This window comes from Onychomys torridus, chromosome 7 (assembly GCF_903995425.1).
Source record: "Onychomys torridus chromosome 7, mOncTor1.1, whole genome shotgun sequence".
Lineage (NCBI taxonomy): Eukaryota > Metazoa > Chordata > Mammalia > Rodentia > Cricetidae > Onychomys > Onychomys torridus.
This window is the reverse complement of record NC_050449.1, coordinates 41,881,122-41,899,866: the sequence shown is the minus strand read 5'-3', so window position 1 is coordinate 41,899,866 and position 18,745 is coordinate 41,881,122. Positions and strand designations below refer to the sequence as shown.

General features: G+C 41.4%; 1 protein-coding gene across 3 annotated transcripts; it reads right to left on the bottom strand.

Annotated features, from left to right (window-relative positions):
- Window positions 1-1,428: 1,428 nt before the first annotated feature.
- LOC118586949 (NXPE family member 4) lies at window positions 1,429-11,497 on the bottom strand. 3 transcript variants are annotated; one of them, XM_036192419.1, is made up of 7 exons: window positions 11,422-11,497; window positions 10,716-10,818; window positions 9,470-9,575; window positions 6,846-7,579; window positions 6,305-6,366; window positions 4,578-4,784; window positions 1,429-2,837 (listed from the first exon to the last, which is right to left on the bottom strand). In XM_036192419.1, exons 3-7 carry the CDS (start codon window positions 9,560-9,562, stop codon window positions 2,302-2,304), a joined length of 1,632 nt encoding a protein of 543 aa, XP_036048312.1. In that variant the 5' UTR covers window positions 9,563-9,575; window positions 10,716-10,818; window positions 11,422-11,497; the 3' UTR covers window positions 1,429-2,301. The 3 variants fall into 3 exon arrangements, with proteins under 3 accessions (XP_036048312.1, XP_036048311.1, XP_036048313.1); XM_036192418.1 differs by lacking the exon at window positions 10,716-10,818 and having other exon boundaries at window positions 11,382-11,497; XM_036192420.1 differs by lacking the exon at window positions 10,716-10,818.
- Window positions 11,498-18,745: the final 7,248 nt, after the last annotated feature.

The window sequence follows — 18,745 nt, the reverse complement described above, 5'->3', positions numbered from 1 at the left end:
GGGTTTTGGGGGTAGGGGAACAGTAATGAAAGAGACATTTAAATGTGGATGGAGCACATTGTGGGGTCAGGTAAAAACTTGGTGCAAGAGAAACTTCCATGAATATACTAGGAAGACCCCAGCTGAGAATCCTAGCATTATTGGATATGTAGCCTGAACTGGCCATCTCCTGTAATCAGATTGGTGACTACCCCAAATGGTCATCAGAGAGCCTTCATCCAGTCACTGATGGAAACAGATGCAGAGATCCACAGCCAAAGTACTGGGCTCAGCTGAGAGAATCCTGTTGAAGAGAGGGAAGGATTGTAGAAGCCACAAGGGTCAAGACCATCCCAAGGAACCCCACAGAAACATCTAAACTGGGCTCATAGGAGCTCACAGTCTCTGGACCAACAGCTAGGGAGCCTGCATGGGACTGACCCAGGCCCTCTACTGTGTGACAGTTGTGGAGCTTGACCTACTTGTGGGACTCTTAGTGGTGGGAGCAGGGCCTGTCTCTAAAGCTTTGGCTGCTTCCAGGAATGCATTCTCACACTGGGTCGCCTTGCCCAGCCTTAATACAAGGGGAGGAGCTCAGTCCTACATCAATGTGACATATTATGTTTTCTTGACACCTAATGGGAGGTCTGTTCCTTTCTGAACAGAAACAGAGTAGTAGTTGAAAAGTGGGGTGGGGAAGAGGAAGGAGTTGGAATAGGAGAAGAGGAGGGAGGGGAAAACTTTGGTCATATATAAAATTAATGAATAAATTTAATTAAGAATAATAAAGAAAATATAATAATTTTGTTATGTGGGTTGGTGTTTTGTCTGCATGTATGTCTGTGTATCATGTGTATGCCTGTTGCCTGTGGAAGCCAGAAGAGAGTGTTGGGTCCCCAATAAATGTGAAGTACCATGTGTGTGTTGGGAATCAAACCAAGGTCATTTGGGAGAGCAGCAAGTGCTCTGAATGTCTGAGCCATCTCTTTAAGCATCTTTATTCTTTTTAAAAGGTACAATTTAGGGTCAATGAGATAGCTGGGTAGCTAAAGGCACTTGGTACCAAGCCTGATAATCTTAGTTCAATCATTGGGACCCAAATGGTAGAAGGAGAGAATTGACTCTTAAATATTGTTCTCTGACCCCCATATGTGCTTTGTGGCATATATCCCCCTCCTAATAAATAAAGATAATAAAGAAATTCAAAAGATAAAGGTGGGTAATAGTGACATATTTCTTTAATTCCAGCACTCAGGAGGCAGAGGAAGGCAAATGTCTGTGTTCATGTCCAGCTTGGTCTACAGAACAAGTTCCAGAACACTCAGGGCTACACAGAGAACCCTTGTCAAAAAAACCCTCCAAAACCTAAATGACAAACAAACAAAAATATATAATTTATAATATATTTATAATACTAAAATATAATTTTGTATTTAACATATAAGAGTAAAAATTCACTAAAATATTTTCCATTATTCATTCCTATTTTAATATGTTTTTCATATAAAAATTTTATTTTATTTTTATTCTAAAATTACAAAATACTAGGTTTCATGGTAGTGTTTCCATGCATACTTTGTTTTGGTTGATACAAAATCTTATATTCCAAAAATCTGGAAAGCCTAGAAGAAAGAAAAATTTCTAAATGTATATGGTCTATCAAAACTAAACCTAGGAATGAGAAACAATTTAAACAGACCCATAATAAGCAATGAGATTGAAACAATAATTAAAGGTCTCTCTCCAAAGAGAAGTTCAGGCCTGGATAGATTCACTACTGAATACTATGAACTTTTAAAGAAAACCTAATCAACACTTCTCAGACCCTTCCACTAATCACAAACAGAAGAAATACTATCAAACACATACTCTGAAGTCTGTATTGTCCTGATGTCAAACTTTGAGACGCAACCAAGACAATAGTAGAGAACAATTTCCCTTATGAACATGGTTGTAAAAAGTCTCAACAAAAACATTTACAGATTGAATAAAAGACCTTTAAAAATGTTATACAAAATTACTTCATTTTCCTGGACTCAGAGCAACAGGGAGAAGGTCTCACCCAAGGGAATCCTAACTTCTAATTGGTGAAGAACAGCATGGCTCTGATCAGAAAAGGGAGGACCATCTATTGATTCTTTTGAGATTCAACTTGAAGCAGAAGCCCAGTCTAGGGCCTACTCAGGCTGAACTGGGTGGATCACATGGACCACAGTGCAGACTATGTCCTTGAGCTAACTGGGACATCCTAGTACCTGACACGCCAGCAGAATTCACTGCATCTTTGAACTTCAATGAGTGACTTTCAGAGGTATGTGTTTGCTAGCAAATATAATTTAAGAATATATTAATTTGACTTCCAACCACATGCTGTGGTGGATGGACATCATTTGTACCATATGCAATTGTCATATCCCAGGCATCAATGACACCCACATTGAGATCCTGGAAAATATCTTTTAAGGCAAGGTACTGGGTGTAACCATTGAAGTCACTAAATCTTTCCACGTCACTGTTCATCTCTCTGATGTTTTCTGTTTTGAGGACAACCATAGTGTCTGGGCTTCTCAGGAGAAGACGCTGAAGAGCCTTGTGGACATTGAGGGCTCTTCGGATGAAAAGGTCAATGGGGAAAGGTCTGAAATGTTGACCCAGAGAAATGACAATGACTGTGTTTTTCTCTCCTCCAGTTCTGTCAATTATCCGTGCAATATATTCCATCTCTTTGACAGAGTAGACCAATGACCCAATAAGGGGGTAACCATGTTTTTTCCACTGGATGTTGATTTTGTCTTCCAAGTCCACAGCGAGCTGTTGTTGCAATTTTCCAGTCTCATGCAGATCCACAGACCTCAGTGCTGAGAGCCAACAGGCAATCCCAAAACAAAAGGAGAATACAGTTACAGAGATCAACTAGCCACAAATATAGGAGAAAAGATTTGGTGTATAAACTTATGGTATCTGACTACTCAAACAACTCAAAGTGCTTTATGATAAGGAACTGCCCTCTTCCAGAATCATACAGGTTGAATTGTGCAGGGAATGGCTTGTCTCTAATCTCAGCTTTACCGGAAGATGATGCGATTACTGTGTCCATGCTGTTCTCATGGGACATGTTACCTCCACCCTGACCTTATATGAGGGTAGATAGGGAAGGCTATTAATTGATGTTATGTGCAAAAGAAGCCAGGCAAATCTCTGTAACAGCTCCAGGAATCTGAAACTGTATTCTCTGTTCTTCTTCTTTCCCTAAGAGTGGAATGGCACCAGGTGTCTCATCTACACTATCGACAGTGATATGATGGCTCATTTGTGATGCCCTTTACAAAAGCATTTATCTGGACAGATGCAGCCACTGCCTCAGTGATATTCACACACACACACACACACACACACACACACACACACACACACACACAAACACACACCCATTTGTCATGTTGTAGAAAAGGAAGTCAAGACAGGGTGTCACATTGTCCAAGATGACAGCTTGTGATTCAAAGGGCACTTATAATCCCCACTCCCACCCTTAAGAAAAAAATCTCTCTCCAATCTAGACACCTCTGAAAGTAAGCACACTATGAATAGAAGAAGACAACTTCCACCATGTTCCATTGTGCCAATTAGACCCTAATCAGAACAGCAAGGGGAGTTGTTCTATCCCTACAGCTTCTGAGAAAATATGTGGTCAGTGACCACATTGCCTTGTGCCATGTCTGAATGGGGAAGGGAGGCTGGCTGAGAAGTCTAAGGCAGCTAGGGAGGCAGCAAAGGAGGCAAGCTGGAGACTCTGGGGCCAAGTGGCGGAACTAGCATCTCCCTTGCTCCCAACTCACTTCAGGTCTCCTTTCCCAAGCACATTCTGGCTACAGAATTTAATTTTACATACAGTGTACAGTGATCGTGACCCACTATCACCTACACGCTGAGGGGGAGGGTCACTCAAAACCTCAGAATGCTGCATGACCTATGAAACCTGCAATATCAGACCATGTGATGATAAAGTTGTCACTAGAATCTCATTTTTCTAGCTGAGAGAGACAAAATTATGAGGGGCCGACTGTTTACCGGAAATCATGATCTAACATGTCCTCTCTGTTGCTTCCTGGGTACTGCCTATGTGTTAGTGTGCCTTGCAGTGTGATAAATACTTGCTGTCCGTTACTTCATTTCATTCAAAACGAATGCTTGGGATAGTCAACACTGTTCTAGACCAGTGGGTCTCCACCTTCCTAATGCCATGACCCTTTAATACAGTTCCTCATGCTGTGGTGACCCCAACCATAAAATAATTTCCATTGCTACTTCATAAATGTAATTTTGCTACTTTTATAAATCACAATGGAAATATACAATATGCAGATGATTTTTTTCTTGACCCCTGGAACAAGGTCTTTTGTCCCCAAAGGGGTCATGATCCACAGCTTGAGAACCATGGTTCTAGGAATTGATAGTAACATTTTGTGGATAATGATGGTGGTTCCTGATTAAGAACTATAGAAGTATGAAGGAGGAGGAATTTCCTGTACTCTTTTTTACCCCTAGAAATGAAAACGTAGTTTCCAAAAGAGAAGTGAACAGCTTATATTGATACCTACTGTTGATACTGCTTTTGAAGTATTCCATCCACTGGCGGATTGTGGAATCACCCATCAGATAGATGAATTTTCCTCTCAGGCATTCTTTCATTTTGATTGGAGCCAAACTACAGGAGACTGGGTTCCACATGTTCTTCCAGACATGCCCACTGGGGATTGTAGACACCTTCCCCAGCTTGCATCTCTCTTTTGCTGGAACAGCTTCTTCTGCCAAGAAATCAGCAAGGTCGAGTCCTCTAAAACACCATTCTACTCACCTGTGTTTAAGAGCCTTCCATCTTTTCCAAAGAACCCTCTAGATAGGTATGTGGGTGGTTGGTGACAAAAAAGAAGCTTATGAAAGTATCTTTATAATGGAATATTTATTTTCAGTAAAACTTTCCTCTGATGTGAGTTTCCTAAGTGATACCTATTAATGTTTATATGAAAAGTGCATGGGGTTTTTCCTCTCAGAATAAAAAAGGCCTTCACCTAAAATTTAACTCTTTGTTAGCCCTGCCATGAGACCAGCTTCATCAATTCTTATATAGGGCGAGAGCTCTTCAATCTGAATGTGTTATTCCACTTGGTTCCTGAGCTTGTCACATGAACTCATGGTGTCTGAAATGTCACTATGAAAGTATGAGCGCTTTGAGAAAAATGCAGGGTGAACTTGGCTATAAATTGGCCAATGTGAATTGAGAGAGGCTTGGAGGTCTAAGAAGGGCCAGATCTTCAACCTTAATCTCTGGGTAATGAAGAGACTTGGAGAGGTGTGCGTGTGTGGGTGGCTAGGATGGTGTGGCAGCAGGTTTGGGTTCACAACTATTCATCACTCCAAAAGGGTAAATTAATATTTTAATAACTACTATGAACTACTGATCTATATGGGACAAACAAATACCATTCTCTCCCTCTTCCTCTCTAAGTCTGTCTTTGTCTGTCTTTGAGACAGGGACTCATGTAGCCCAGGCTTACTTTCAACAATGTAGATGAGGATAGCCTTGAATACCTCATGTTCCTGCCAACAATTCCAGATTTTGGAAATCATAGTTGTTTGTATACATGGTGCTAAGGGTCAAGCCTAGGGCTTTGGGCTTGCTGGGTAAGGACTACACTTCACTTCTGCAATCAGAAACATGTGTTTTCCTTCTATGTGGAAAAAATGGCTTAGCAATTAGCAAACTTTTCATGGTGAATATAGAGAGACAAAAGATACAGTTGTCTTAAATCATTTTAGGTGGTATTTGTGAGGTGTTCAAAGTATATATATATATGGAGAGAGAGAGAGAGAGAGAGAGAGAGAGAGAGAGAGAGAGAGAGAGAAGTGAATATACATATGAGGTTCTTTGAAAAAATTCAAACACCAAGAGTGAAGCATAGTAGTAAAGTGACTCCTAGATGGCACATTGGAGATGTCTAAGTGATAATTCTAGGGAGGCTGTGAAGGTGGCAGGAGATGATGGTGGTGGGGATGAAGAACTAGGTAAAGACTTGGGAGAGAGTTTTGTTGTTTGCAGCTTGTTGTGTAGGATGTGCAGATGACCTTCTACCTGAGGAGTCGATTGCTGAGAGATGTGGGTACTAAAGCAGGCATGAAAGATCCTAGTGAATCCAAACATTCATTCACTTATGGGTGCCTTGGCCCACCTTATGAGAACCGAGACAGTGACCGAGTCCAGCATAAGAGAAGGACCTTTAAATGGGTCCAGTGTTAAGCACCGCCCGCCAAGCACAGAACCACTTACTGTTGCATTTGGAGACACTAATCACATTGGATTTTCCCATAATCTCCACACCTATATTTGACCTTAAAGAGACAGATACAGAAATTAATCTGCAGTGGCCTCAACTCAAGCATAGTTCCAGAACCCAGACCGGCCAATCCTGCTACTTCTCAATGATATACTAATTTCTTTGCCTAGAATTTCAGGTCATTTAGTAAGTTTCCATTTATTTGTTTCATAGTTCATAGGAGCCAGGGACCAGAAGGTATGTATGCAATGCAGTGTATTGAGACACAGAAAGAATGATTAGAACACACACACACGTACAGTTCTCTTTCTTTTGGTTCTTAATCAACCTGCATTTTTTAGGTTCATTGATAAGTATTACTTATCACAAATGTCAGAAGGCCCCTGGAGATTGAACACTGTCCCCAAATGAATTCACAGGTTCCCTCCCAAAGGACTCTTCTTACAGAGTCCCTAAGTTACAGTGCTTGGAATACATTCCCTGCATCCTAGATTACCAGTTTCTCCCCAGAAATGTGAAACAATAATTATTTACCTTTCAAAGAGGCTCCTCTCTTGCTGCCTAAGATAGGAAACTTCCTTGTTTTTTGATTGCATATGGGTAAGAGCTGCACAGGGTACATTTGGAGGCTTCACACAGTAGAACACTTCTTGGTCCTGGGCATCCAGATATTGGCACAGCTCGACACTTGAGTTTAGAACCAAGGCACAATCAGTGTGGACCTGAGAGGTTCCATTTACAAACCAGCCAGTGAAGATGATTCTGTCGTAGCCCTGTTTTCTTGCTCTCCAGAGAGCTGACACTCCTTCACTGGGATGGATGAGCAGGATAGACAGGGAGACCGGGCCCTCCCAGAACAGAATGAAGCTGACAAGGTAGGTGCCATTGTTGAAGTCTGTCACCTTTCCAGAAGCTCCTGCCTTCAGGGCTGGGGAGGACATCCTGGCCCTCAGGAAGTCCCCACCATACTCCTTCCTGCGTCCCAGGTGGTCCCTAGCTTCCAACAGCACATCCAGTTTGTCCCCCATGCAGTAAGTGTCTTGAGGGTTGAGGATGGTGGCTGTGCTGTGTGTGGCACTGGTGGTGTTGTTGAGGTGGGTGAAAGGTCTGGGAGGGATCTGTTTGTCTAGTTTCTCCAGGACCTCCCTGACTCTCAGCTCTGTCTCTTTTGGTAAAACTGGTAGGTTCAGAGGCACTGTAGGGCATGAGGATGTCGTGACCAAATTCCAGCGACTGAAGGACACAGGGAACTTGAACTGAAGCCATATCTGAATGGGAAAGAAATAGAGTAGAGAACAAAGAAAAAGTTGCTATTTCATGTAAAACATTTTGCTAGGTTAACCAACTTTTGTCTTTTATGGAACACTGAGAGGTGTAGAAATCATTTTACACTAAGATTTTGTGGTCACATATGTTTCATACAGAGATGTCTTTATGTAAACTGTCAATATAACTCTGGTTTTCAATGACTTATTTTGGAAAAGCCATTCAACCTCCAATAACCCTTGCTGGGATCTTCTTCAAAATGGTGGTGATTTGGGGATGGAGAGGGCTGAGCAGTTAAGAAGCTTTCTGTTCTTAAGGAGAACCTGAGTTCAATTGCCATTGGCTAACAACCACCTGTAACTCCAGCTCCATGTGATCTGCCCCCATCTTCTGGCCTCTATAGGTACTGCAATCACATAACTAAATCAGTTTTATCATCTGACTCTCTTATGTACCTTGTATGGTTATTGTGAATATTATGAAATGATATGGTGTGCTGGCTAATTTTATGTCAACCTGACACAAGCTATGGTTATCAGAGAGGAGGGGGCCTCAATTGAGAAAATGCCCCCATAAGATTGGGCTGTACATAAGTCTGTAGAGTATTTTCTTCACTAGTGATTGATGTGCAAGGGCTCAGCTCATTGTGGGGGTAGCCACTCTCGGCTAGTGATCCTGTGTGCTATAAGAGAGAAAGCTGAGCAAGCAATGAGGAGCAAGCCAGTAAGCGGCACCCTTCCATTGCTTCTTAATCAGCTCCTGAGTCCAGGTTCTTGCCCTGTTTGAGTTCCTTTCCTGACTTCCTTCAATGAGGGTCTATGATATAGAAATATAAGACAAATAAAGCCTTTCCTCCAAAGTTGCTTTTGGCCATAGTGTTTCATCACATCAATAGACTAACTAGGACACATGGGAAACTTTAGAAAGGCATTGGACTCATGGCAAGTGGGACTGTCTCTATGACTTGAAAAGAAATTAAAAGTATCCTAGCATGTCAAATGAAGTAATAATAAGATGGATCATTGCTATCAATCACTAATTAGAATTTTCAGTAAGGCAAAGTAGCTTGTATGAACCCAATTCTTGTGTAGCTAATAATAATAAGCTGGGGACAAGAATATTTTTAATAAATAGCTCTCTAAAAGCAGTGAAAGCTGAATCATGCAAGTTTGAGGCTGAGCTTGAGCTGTACAGCAAGAAAGGGCTAACCTATGCTACAGAATGAATCCATGTATCACAAAAACAAAAACAAAGTTCTGCAAACAAATAAAAGCAACTGACCACTACCACCAACTAAAGCCCCACTCCAAAGCAGAGAAGCAACCAATGAAATTGAGAAAACAAACAACAAAGCCAACACTAACAAAATAATATGTCAGCCTTAAAAGCTGCAATGGAGGAATAGTTTGAATAGATATTTAGATAGCCTGGTACTGGAGGAGTGGTACTTATCCACAGTTTTCCAAAGGCAGGTCCATCTCAGTACACAGAAATGAATGTACTCTGTCCTAGGGAAGTTTCCTTAAGGCTTGTGTCAACACAGCTGTGAAACCTTGTCAAACAGTGGCTGCACTTACCCACAAGCAGCACAGAACAATGTCTGTGTAAGCACATACGTGAATGGCTGCCTTAGGAAGCTTGCCTGCCATCCCTCTGCTTTCCTGTCTCTGAGAAGCACCCTCTGCCCTGGGTCCCAGCTTATACATGAAAGGTTTGGGACGTTCCTCACTTGTTGCTGTGTTTAACAAGTGTCGGTTATGTCGGTTTGTTAAAGCTGCTTGATAAGCCATGTTGAGCACACCCATCTCCATTCCAGTTGGTAGGTCTTTGCAACTTACACTTTCCTAGATACACAATATCAAGTAAAACAGAAGAAGAGATTAACTCCTTACCTTCGATGGGTTTCTGAAAACTGTAAACGAGACCCAGAAGATAACTATAAACAGCAGCACCCACAGTGACTTACGACTAGTCATCGTTTTCATGGTTTGAATTGTCCTATGAGACAATCACAGAAACTCATCACACAATGAAACAGAAAGGAAATCACACAGAGATGTGGCACACTCATGGCTCCTGATTACTTTGCTCTCAATTAAATTATTCTCAGGTGACATCTTGGCCCTCCTGGTTGTCCCTCCTGTCCCCAGCCAATGTCATCCCATTAGCTATCAATATGGAGCCCACCAACAGTTAAGCTACCAAGAACCTGAAGCAGGAAGGACACTCACATCCAGGTGGATCCTCCAGGTTGTACCACCTCCCAGTTCTCTTTTCTCTCCTCTCAACCACAAAGAGCAGACCAAACACTTTACCAATAATGATACCAAGAACCATGACAGCATCTAATAGAATGTGGTCCACCCGCCTTCATGGAGTCCCTTTCTTTTTTTTTTTTAATTTAAATATATTTATTTATTAAAATTGTTTTCATTTTACATACCAACCCCAGTTACTCTTCCCTCCCCTTCTCCCACCTCCTCACCTCCCTCACACTCTACCCCCATCCACTCCTCAGAGTGGGTAAGGCCTCCCATGGTAGTCAACAAAGTCTGGCATACCAAGTTGATGGAGAGCCTAGCCCCTCCCCATTGTATCAAGGCTGAGCAAGGTATCCCACCACAGGGAATGGGTTCCAAAAAGCCAGTTCATGTACCTAGGATAAGTCCTGGTCCTGCTGCTAGGGACCCCACAAACAGATCAAGCCACACAACTGTCACCCACATTCAGCAGGGGTCTCTTTCTTTATCCCCAGTTTTTTTTTGGCACTTCTCTACCTTAAAAAGAATTACTTTAAAACTAGTACCTATTACTTAAAAAAAAAAAAAAAACCTTGAAGCTTTAGCCAGTTTTTCCCTCCATTTGTAAGAACATTTGTCTTTGATCTGAAGCCTGACTTATCTTTTGCAGGTTAGATTAGCTGGGTGATATTACTGCTCAGTAGTACAGCTCTTGGGCACCAGCCATGAATATAAGTAAAGACAAATCATATTGTTGAACACCACCCTTATAAAATTTTCTGCTTCTTTAAACTTCTTAGAATCACCCTTTGCACTGGAACTCTAGTTTATACACAAAAAGATCTGGCACCCCGACAACAAATATCGCCCCTTACCCCTCTTCTCCTGGTTTTCATACCTTTAACATAAAGGCCCAGTTTGGTCTCATTTCTAAGAACTGGGTGAGCTTGGTGGGGAGGCTCCTTCTGTGGCTGGTAGGGTGCTACTACTGTATGGACTTCCTGCACCAAAACACATCATAGATGCAAGCTATAGAGCATAGGGTAGAGGCTACCATTCAGTGGGAGTCACACCCTTCACCCTAAGGGGGAATCTGGATGGCAAAACCACAGTGACCAAGTCAAGCAGAGGCTGAAATGAGGGGCAGAATACTCTGCATCATACTCAAGTATCATTGCAACAGATGAAGACATGAGGGCTCCAAGTCTGATAAGCAGGCGGTAAATACTCCCATGGGAACGTGAACTTGTGAGTTTCTACCTGAGCCTTGCGGTCAAGACCCAGTTACCAAGATGAAAAGGCACATTATCCTGTGAGCAGTACACTATTTAAAACAGAAATTGAAGGGAAACCACCTTGAATGTGATATAGAGAAAACAGTAATGTTGATTACATTTCAGATTAACAGGATGACAGTCACAGGTTCCAATCCACCTGGGATCTGTGTTCTTGTTCTTACAAAAAGAGCCCCAGGAAGAATAGGCGCCTTGGGCACATGCATCGGGCACACAGGAGACAGCAGTTGGTCCCTGGGGCCCCCCTTTATACGTTTTGCTTTCCTTACCCTTTGTAAGAGCTTATGTGTGTTTGAACACATCACCAACCTCCACTTCTCCTTGCTGTTTTTTGTAGAGTCTCATGTAGCCCTGGTTATCCTCAAACTCCAGATCTTCCTGCTTTCACTGTCTAATCTTAAAAACAATAACAACAACAACAACAACAAAACAAAAACATAAAACCAGACAAGTTAGACTCAAGTCCTCTTTCCAAAAGAAAATCCTGACTTTTCAGCATTGTTAGTCATGTGCTATTAAATGAGCCATAACAATACTTGTTTCCATAAAATGGCTTTTGAAAAAAACTCTCATAACTTTATGTGGCTGGGTCTGGGTCTCTCAATTGGAATCTATAAGGATTTTTCTAAAGGAGTCTATTGGAAAGGAAAATATTTGGGAAGGGTTTGGTTTTGCTGCTTCTAGGAAGCCAGGTCGTGGTAACTTCCCAAGACTACAGCCTCTCTGAGTCACATGGATTCACAGACTTTAATGGGTTCTTTCCATGGAAACATTGAAACTTCATGTGTATTGACATTGTTTCACGAGATAGGCATACTAGGACTTCTTGTCTTCATGAACTGAGAGTAAAGAGAGAATAAGTAAAGAGAGAGTTTAAATTGTTTACCAAGATTATCCAGTGTGTTCTAAACCAGGGTGAGTCCATGGTTCATGTTTGTTGTGGTCTCTGGCTCTCTGAGCATTTTCTACACTCAAACGTACGAGATGTGACTAGGTTCAGGCAGGTTCCAGGGACTGCTTATTTACTGCCATTATGCTTAAAAGTCTCTCAGTCTCTCTGCATCCTTATGGCTATATCGTGCCCTAGCCCCTCCTGTGTAAACCCTCCTCTTCTCTGCTTTCTACAAGCCATGCAGAAGTTCCTCTGCCTTCATGTTCTGCCTCCCACCGTAACACATAGAGCCAAGTGAACATGGACTAATCTGCTAAAAGAAACCTTTTGTGTAGCTTAAGTTTTCCTATGTCCCACCTGGTCTGTAGCTGCTCAGACCCAAGTAAATACACAGAGCTTATATTAATTAAAACTGCTCGATCATTAGCTCAGACCTACCCCTGACTAGCTCTTAGATTTAAACTCAGCCCATTTCTGTTAATGTATATGATGCCATGTGTTCTGTGGCTTTACTTGTGTGCCATTATGTGCTGTTCCCTGGATAGCAGGCTGACGTCTCCTGACTCAGCCTTCCTCTTCCCAGAATTCTCCTTGTCTGCTTATCCCACCCATACTTCTTACCTGGATACTGGCCAATTAGCATTTTATTAAACCAGTGTACAAAAGCATTATCCCACAGCACTTTTGGCCTTTGAGTTCTTGGTGGTGGGCATTTCATAACAGCAGCAACAACCAAAATAACTAATACAGAAATGCTGAAAGTCCAGGGAGAAGACTGCTAGCTCTCTTTCACAAATCTCAGGCAGATTTTCAAATGTGTAAAATGTAGCTGAAATTTTTCTTATGGTCCCACCAGGGTCCCACAGCCCTGTGGTCCCATAGCTGTTCAGACCCAAGTAAATACACAGAGGCTTACATTATTTTTAAACTATGGTCATGGCAGGCTTCTTATTAGCTAGCTCTTGTATCTTAAATTAACCCATTTCTCCAAATCTATATTTTTCCACACGGCTCATGGCTTACCAGTACTTTTACATCTTGCTTCTCATGGCGGTCGATGACAGCATCTCCTCTGCTGTCTTTCTCCTTCCTCTCTCTCTAGTTAGAATGTCCCACCTAATCTTATTCTGCCTCACCATTGGCCAAACAGCTTTATTTGTCAACCAATTCATAGCATACAGAACAATATCCCCATCATTTCTCCTTTTCTTTCTATTTAATAGGAAGGTTTTAACTTCAACATAGTAAATTTATATATAACAAAACAGTTATCAAGCAAGAATTATAGTTACAATATCTAGTCTATTTGTATTTAGCAAAATTAAAGAAAATATTTTATCTATCCTATATTTGTGAGTCTAAAGTTTTATATCTAATTTATCTTTTATTATAACCAAGGAAAATTATAACTATCTAGTCTTCAACTACATCAAAGACCTCAGAAGGATATAATATTACCTAAGTAAACAGGAAGAGCATTGCAAGCAACTTCCAAAAATCTAGAATGACAGAGACAGCTGGCTGCCTGGACAGTCACCCAAAGTTCTTCTGCAATGTTGGGGCATCCATTGTTCAGCCTATAGGCCTAGAGTCTCCCAGTCATTTCTCTCTTTGTCTTGTAGAATGTTTGAAAGTCTTCTCTGTGAACCAGGAACCTGAAGGACCATCTTATCTTGCAAAGTTCAGTGGTCACCTTCCTATGGGTCCTGCATGTCCAATTTATATAACATACTGTCAATCAGTTGACTAAAGGGCACTTATTTTTTGCCCAGTGGCTAACTTTTGCCACAAAGAAAACAAACTCCATAATGAGTTTCTCTAATTCCCATCATCTTCCTTGTAGTATTTGGTGCTGCCAGGAGCAGATGTGTCTCATTGTCCAGGGAAGTCTTAAATTTTTAAAACATTTTAAATGCCATATTCTGTAGGTCTTTGAAGTGTTTGAAGATTACCTACCTCACTGAATTATATCTATGTATACCTAGAAAACTTAACATGCCTACAAGTTTATTTATCATAGAGATTTTCTGGCATTGACAACGAATGACCCTTGTTTGGGGTTTATTGCTGTGAGAAACACCATGACCACCATTACTTTTTTTTTTCAAGACAGGGGTTCTCTGGCTATCCTGAACTTGCTTTGTAGACCAGGCTGGCCTTGAACTCACAGAGATCCACTACCTCTGCCTCTTGAGTGCTGGGATTCAAGAAGTGTGTCAGCACAGTTAGGAACATGCCAGACTGATGGCAACTCTTACAAAGGCAAACATTTAGTTGAGGTGGTGGCTTACAGTTCAGAGGTTCAGTCCATTATCATCATGGCAGGGAGCATGGCAGCATGCAGGCAGACATGGTGCTGGAGAAGGAACTGTTGCAAGTATGCAAGTAACAGGAAGTAGACTATCTCACTGGGAGTAGCTTGAGCATAGAAGACTTCGAAGCCCACTCCCACAATGTCACACTTCCAATAAGGTCACATCTACTACCACAAAGTTATACTTCTTAATAGTGCCACTCCCCCTGGGGGCATTTTCTTTCAAACCATCACAACCCTCTTCTAAGACACAGCACTGCCTTTTAGAAAAGGCTTTAGAATGATTTAGAGGTGTGAGTGAAACAGAGAAAACCTCTATGGCAAAGTAGCCTTGACTCCAAACATTACATATGGACAAGGAATGGAAGACTTGGGTACATTGAGGGCAAGCACAGTAACTGTAAACTTTAAATCCAGCCCGATTCCTGTATAAATTAACACAGCTCCCCACAGTAAGGACCTAGCATAGGAAGCACATGTCCACTCAAGCATAATTGTTTGGTTTAGGAAAGGAGCTGACAAAAAATTACCCTTCAGAAGTGAGCTTGTTGGGAGAGAGAGCATTGTAACTGTGGAACCGTAGGTGGGAGAGCAATTGGAAAGGAAGGAGACGGGGTTCCAAAGCAGAGAGAGGGTTCTCTTCAAATTCCAGAGAGGATGGTTGGTGTGATGGTTCAGGAAGTTAAAGCACCTGTCACTGAGACTGCCAACCCGAGTTCAATCCCCAGGTGGAAGGAGAGAAACAATTCCTAAAAGTTACCCTCTGACCTCTACACAGCCACTGTAGCACATATATACATGTGGGTGCACACACAGACAGACACAGACATAGACACACAGACACACAGACACACACACACACACACACACAGACACACACACACACACACACACACACACACACACACACACTGTAATGGCAATTGAAAATGAAACCTGACTAAGAGCGCCGTGAAGAGGGGCAGCTGAAAATAAGATCAGGAGAGATCCATACTACAAGACAGCATAGTGAGTGGCCAGAAGGAAGGAGGAAGGAAAGAAGGAAGGAAGCAGAATGAGGAGAGATGCTCAATGATCACACAATAGTAATCTACTCAAATCTGTACTATTGTGTACAGAATGTGCCAATTTCAACCAAAAAATGAAACATGTCAAAAGGAAGAGGACAAAATGACACATTCCTATGGGGTGGGACAAATAGCTGTCCCATATATGGCATTGATATGGGAATTTTCTCACAGAAAAAATTTTAAAAATCACTATTATTATATGGCAAAATCAATAACAAGAAAAATAGACTGGCTGGACATGTTAGCATATACTTTTAATTCAGGTACTTGGGAGGCTGAGTCAGGTGAATTTCTGTGAGTTTGTGTCCATCCCAGTCTATGTATCCATTTCCAGGATAGTCAGGGCTACACATAGAAACCCTATCTCAAAAAATTACAGAAAGGTGAACAGCATTCCAATTATTAAAAAATGAAAGACAAAGAGACATTTTCCAAAGACAACCAGAGAAGAAGATCACATTAGCTGTAATAAGAATTATGGCTGACTGGCCGGAACGAAGCAACAAGACAAAATCCTTAAAAGACTTTAAAAAAAATCAATGAGCCATAACAATATGATTTTTTAAAAGTGGAGTAGAAATGTTTTCTTTTTAATATAAGCCAAGACATAATTCTTTACCAGGGGTTCTTTATCATAAAGGAATACAAAACCAACAGTCAAGTTAATTCTGTGCAAAGAAATATGATTGTGAAAATGAAGAAAAGTGAAGTAGAATTGACTTTCCTATACTTTCAATTCCTCTAAAAGATAAACAGTTTCATAAAGCAAATATAGCAGGTGCCACCCAGTGCGACTAGTACATGCAAAGGTCAAGTGTGTAACAGCAAAGGCCAGAAGAACGCAATGGGATAAGTCAAGAAAACCATCTTGAAATCCTTATGTTGCATAGGAAGTAGAATATTATTTAAATGTTCATTAATTAAGAAAAATATTGTTCTTGTCTCTTGCCAAGTGATGTTCTGTGCTGCCAACAAGAAAGTACTCACCAGATGCACTCTTTGGACCTCAGACTAGATCCTTCCTGGAGTTACCCATGAAGCTTTTGCATTTCTAATTTATGTGAGTTCTATGACTCATTTGACAAAGTTGTTCTGTGGCATCAACAAGGTATGAGTTGACACATCAGAGTTCATGGTCACATCCCACTTGTCATACTGCAGTGAGTCAGATGACATTCAGACCAAGGACACACATTTCAGGACCCTGCCCTAGAAATTCATGATGCTGTAGATTTCTATTGGCTCTTTACCTGATGACTATCAAGTGTCAGGGTCCTCTCATCTGTCAAGATATAAAAGGATCAGCAGTGAGTCACATGTTTATTCACCAAAAAAAAAAACAACAACAACAAAAAAAACCAAAACTCAGACTGACAGGTCACCCCAGAACAGCTCCAGGACATCCCTGAGGTCATAATTTGGATGTGACAGATGGTAGTATTGTGTGGTGCTCTTTTGGAGGAAATGGTATCTTTTCTAGGGTCAAGAATAGAACTGATCTGAACAGAAGCTACCACCCATGACTGCCAACTGCTGCAGAATGCAAAGTGCTATGTGGTAGACTATATGTTCTTTAGGTTTAAAGGCACCTGATGCTTCTGTGACTATGGCATGCACAACTGTTGGCATATGTATGCTGACTCCTCAGAACTCTCTCTCTCTTGGTTAGCAGCCAAGGTTCAGGTGCACCTGATGTTCAGTATGCCTATGTTCATCTGCTTTGTTTTTTCATGCCCTTTGTAAGCAGAGGAGGCTGTAGTTTATATGCTGAGTATAGAGTGATGGATGACCTTAGCAGTTCTCTGGTATCTTCTGATGTCAGGCTGCCTTTCTATGCCTGTAGCCAGCCAGTGTCTAGCTGAACTCTTGACTTTGGGACCAGCTACATGAGCAATGTTCCTGGGCATGGGTTTACAAAGATCTGATTCCATTCTAACCAATGGAAACTTGTGCAATGATCCAATTTACAGTTTTCACATACAGATTGGATTGTTCAGGAGATAGATTTCCTCCTTCCCTGCCCTGCCTCCTGGCCTGTTTGTCTCCTTTCCTTTATGCCTTCCTTACCAACTTCTCTCTTTTCTTTCATTTTGATTCAGTGTTAGGGATTAAACACAGATCCTTGTACATGCTGAGCAAGTAGTCTATTTGTTTGTTTTGATACAATGCTATATTGCTCAAGCTGGCCTGGAAGACTCTCTATAGCCAGGCTCATTTTGATTTTGTGATCCTCTTGCCTCAGTCTTCCAAGTACTTGGGATATAGACCTGCACTGTGAAGCCAGGCTCTGATTCTCCCAGAATGTGGAAATGTGGAAATTCAGAACCTTCCGTCTGTACTGTAGCTGAAGCAGACTCATGATTCTTAAAAAGTGGTGTGGGCTATTTATATCTTCAGGAATGTGACTTCCTCTATAAATTCTTATCTGCAACTAGCCATCCATGAGCAAGTAAAGTTCTTGGCTTTTGTAGATCAAGGGATTATTATCTTCAAATCAAGGAAAACTGAAGCCTGTGCTTGGGGCGTATTCACGGATTCTAACTTACAAAACTAGTATCATGCCCATAGAGGGATTATGAAGTGTGATTTCTGCAGGTCCAATTCAAGAGGGTCATCCAGACACCAAGATGTTATGTACAACTCTGGGTCTAAAGGGGAAGTATTTTTCTTGACAAGAAATAGTTCTAAAATATTCCACTCTAAGATTTCTACAAACTTCAGAATAAGAAGACAAATTCAGAGACTGGAGACATGGTTCAGTGGTTAAAACCATTGGCTGTTCTTTCAGAGAACTCAGGTTCAATTCCCAGCACCCACATGAAAGCTTACAGCCATTTCCAACTCCAGCCTGGGAGATCTGTTGCCTTCTTCTGGCCTTCATGGTATTGCACTCACATAGTACACAGACATACAAGCAAAGCACCCATAGGCTTAAAATAAAAAGGTTAAAAAGAAAGGCAGAAAAGAAGAAACTAGAATAACTGGGGAAAACAAATCAGATAAAAGTAAGTTAAAAGTTAAGGTAAAGTAAGTACAACCAGCCTTCCACATCCATTGGTTCTCTCACTCTGGGTTCAACTAACCAACAATGACAATTTTTGAAACAAAAACTCTATCTGTACCAAACATTTGCAGACACTTTTTCTTGTGTTACTCTCTAAACAACAGTATTAGTCACCTTCCTGTAGCTGTGATAGAGCATCTTGACCAAGAGCAACTCATGGAAGAAAGTTTATTTTAGTTCAGGTTTCCGAGGAATAAGAGGCCATCATAGGAGGAAGGAGTGGCATTGTGCAACAGGCATAGCGGCAGCAGCAGAAAGTTGACAGGAAACATCCTCAACCACTAGTGTGGAGA

Coding starts and splice junctions, on each gene's coding strand:
- LOC118586949 (XM_036192418.1), bottom strand. CDS start 9,562: ATGAAAACGATGACTAGTCGTAAGTCACTGTGGGTGCTGCTGTTTATA. Junction 7,580..9,469: donor TTTTCAGAAACCCATCGAAG/GTAAGGAGTTAA, acceptor TTTCCCATTCAG/ATATGGCTTCAGTTCAAGTT. Junction 4,785..6,304: donor TAGTGTCTCCAAATGCAACA/GTAAGTGGTTCT, acceptor ATTTCTTGGCAG/AAGAAGCTGTTCCAGCAAAA.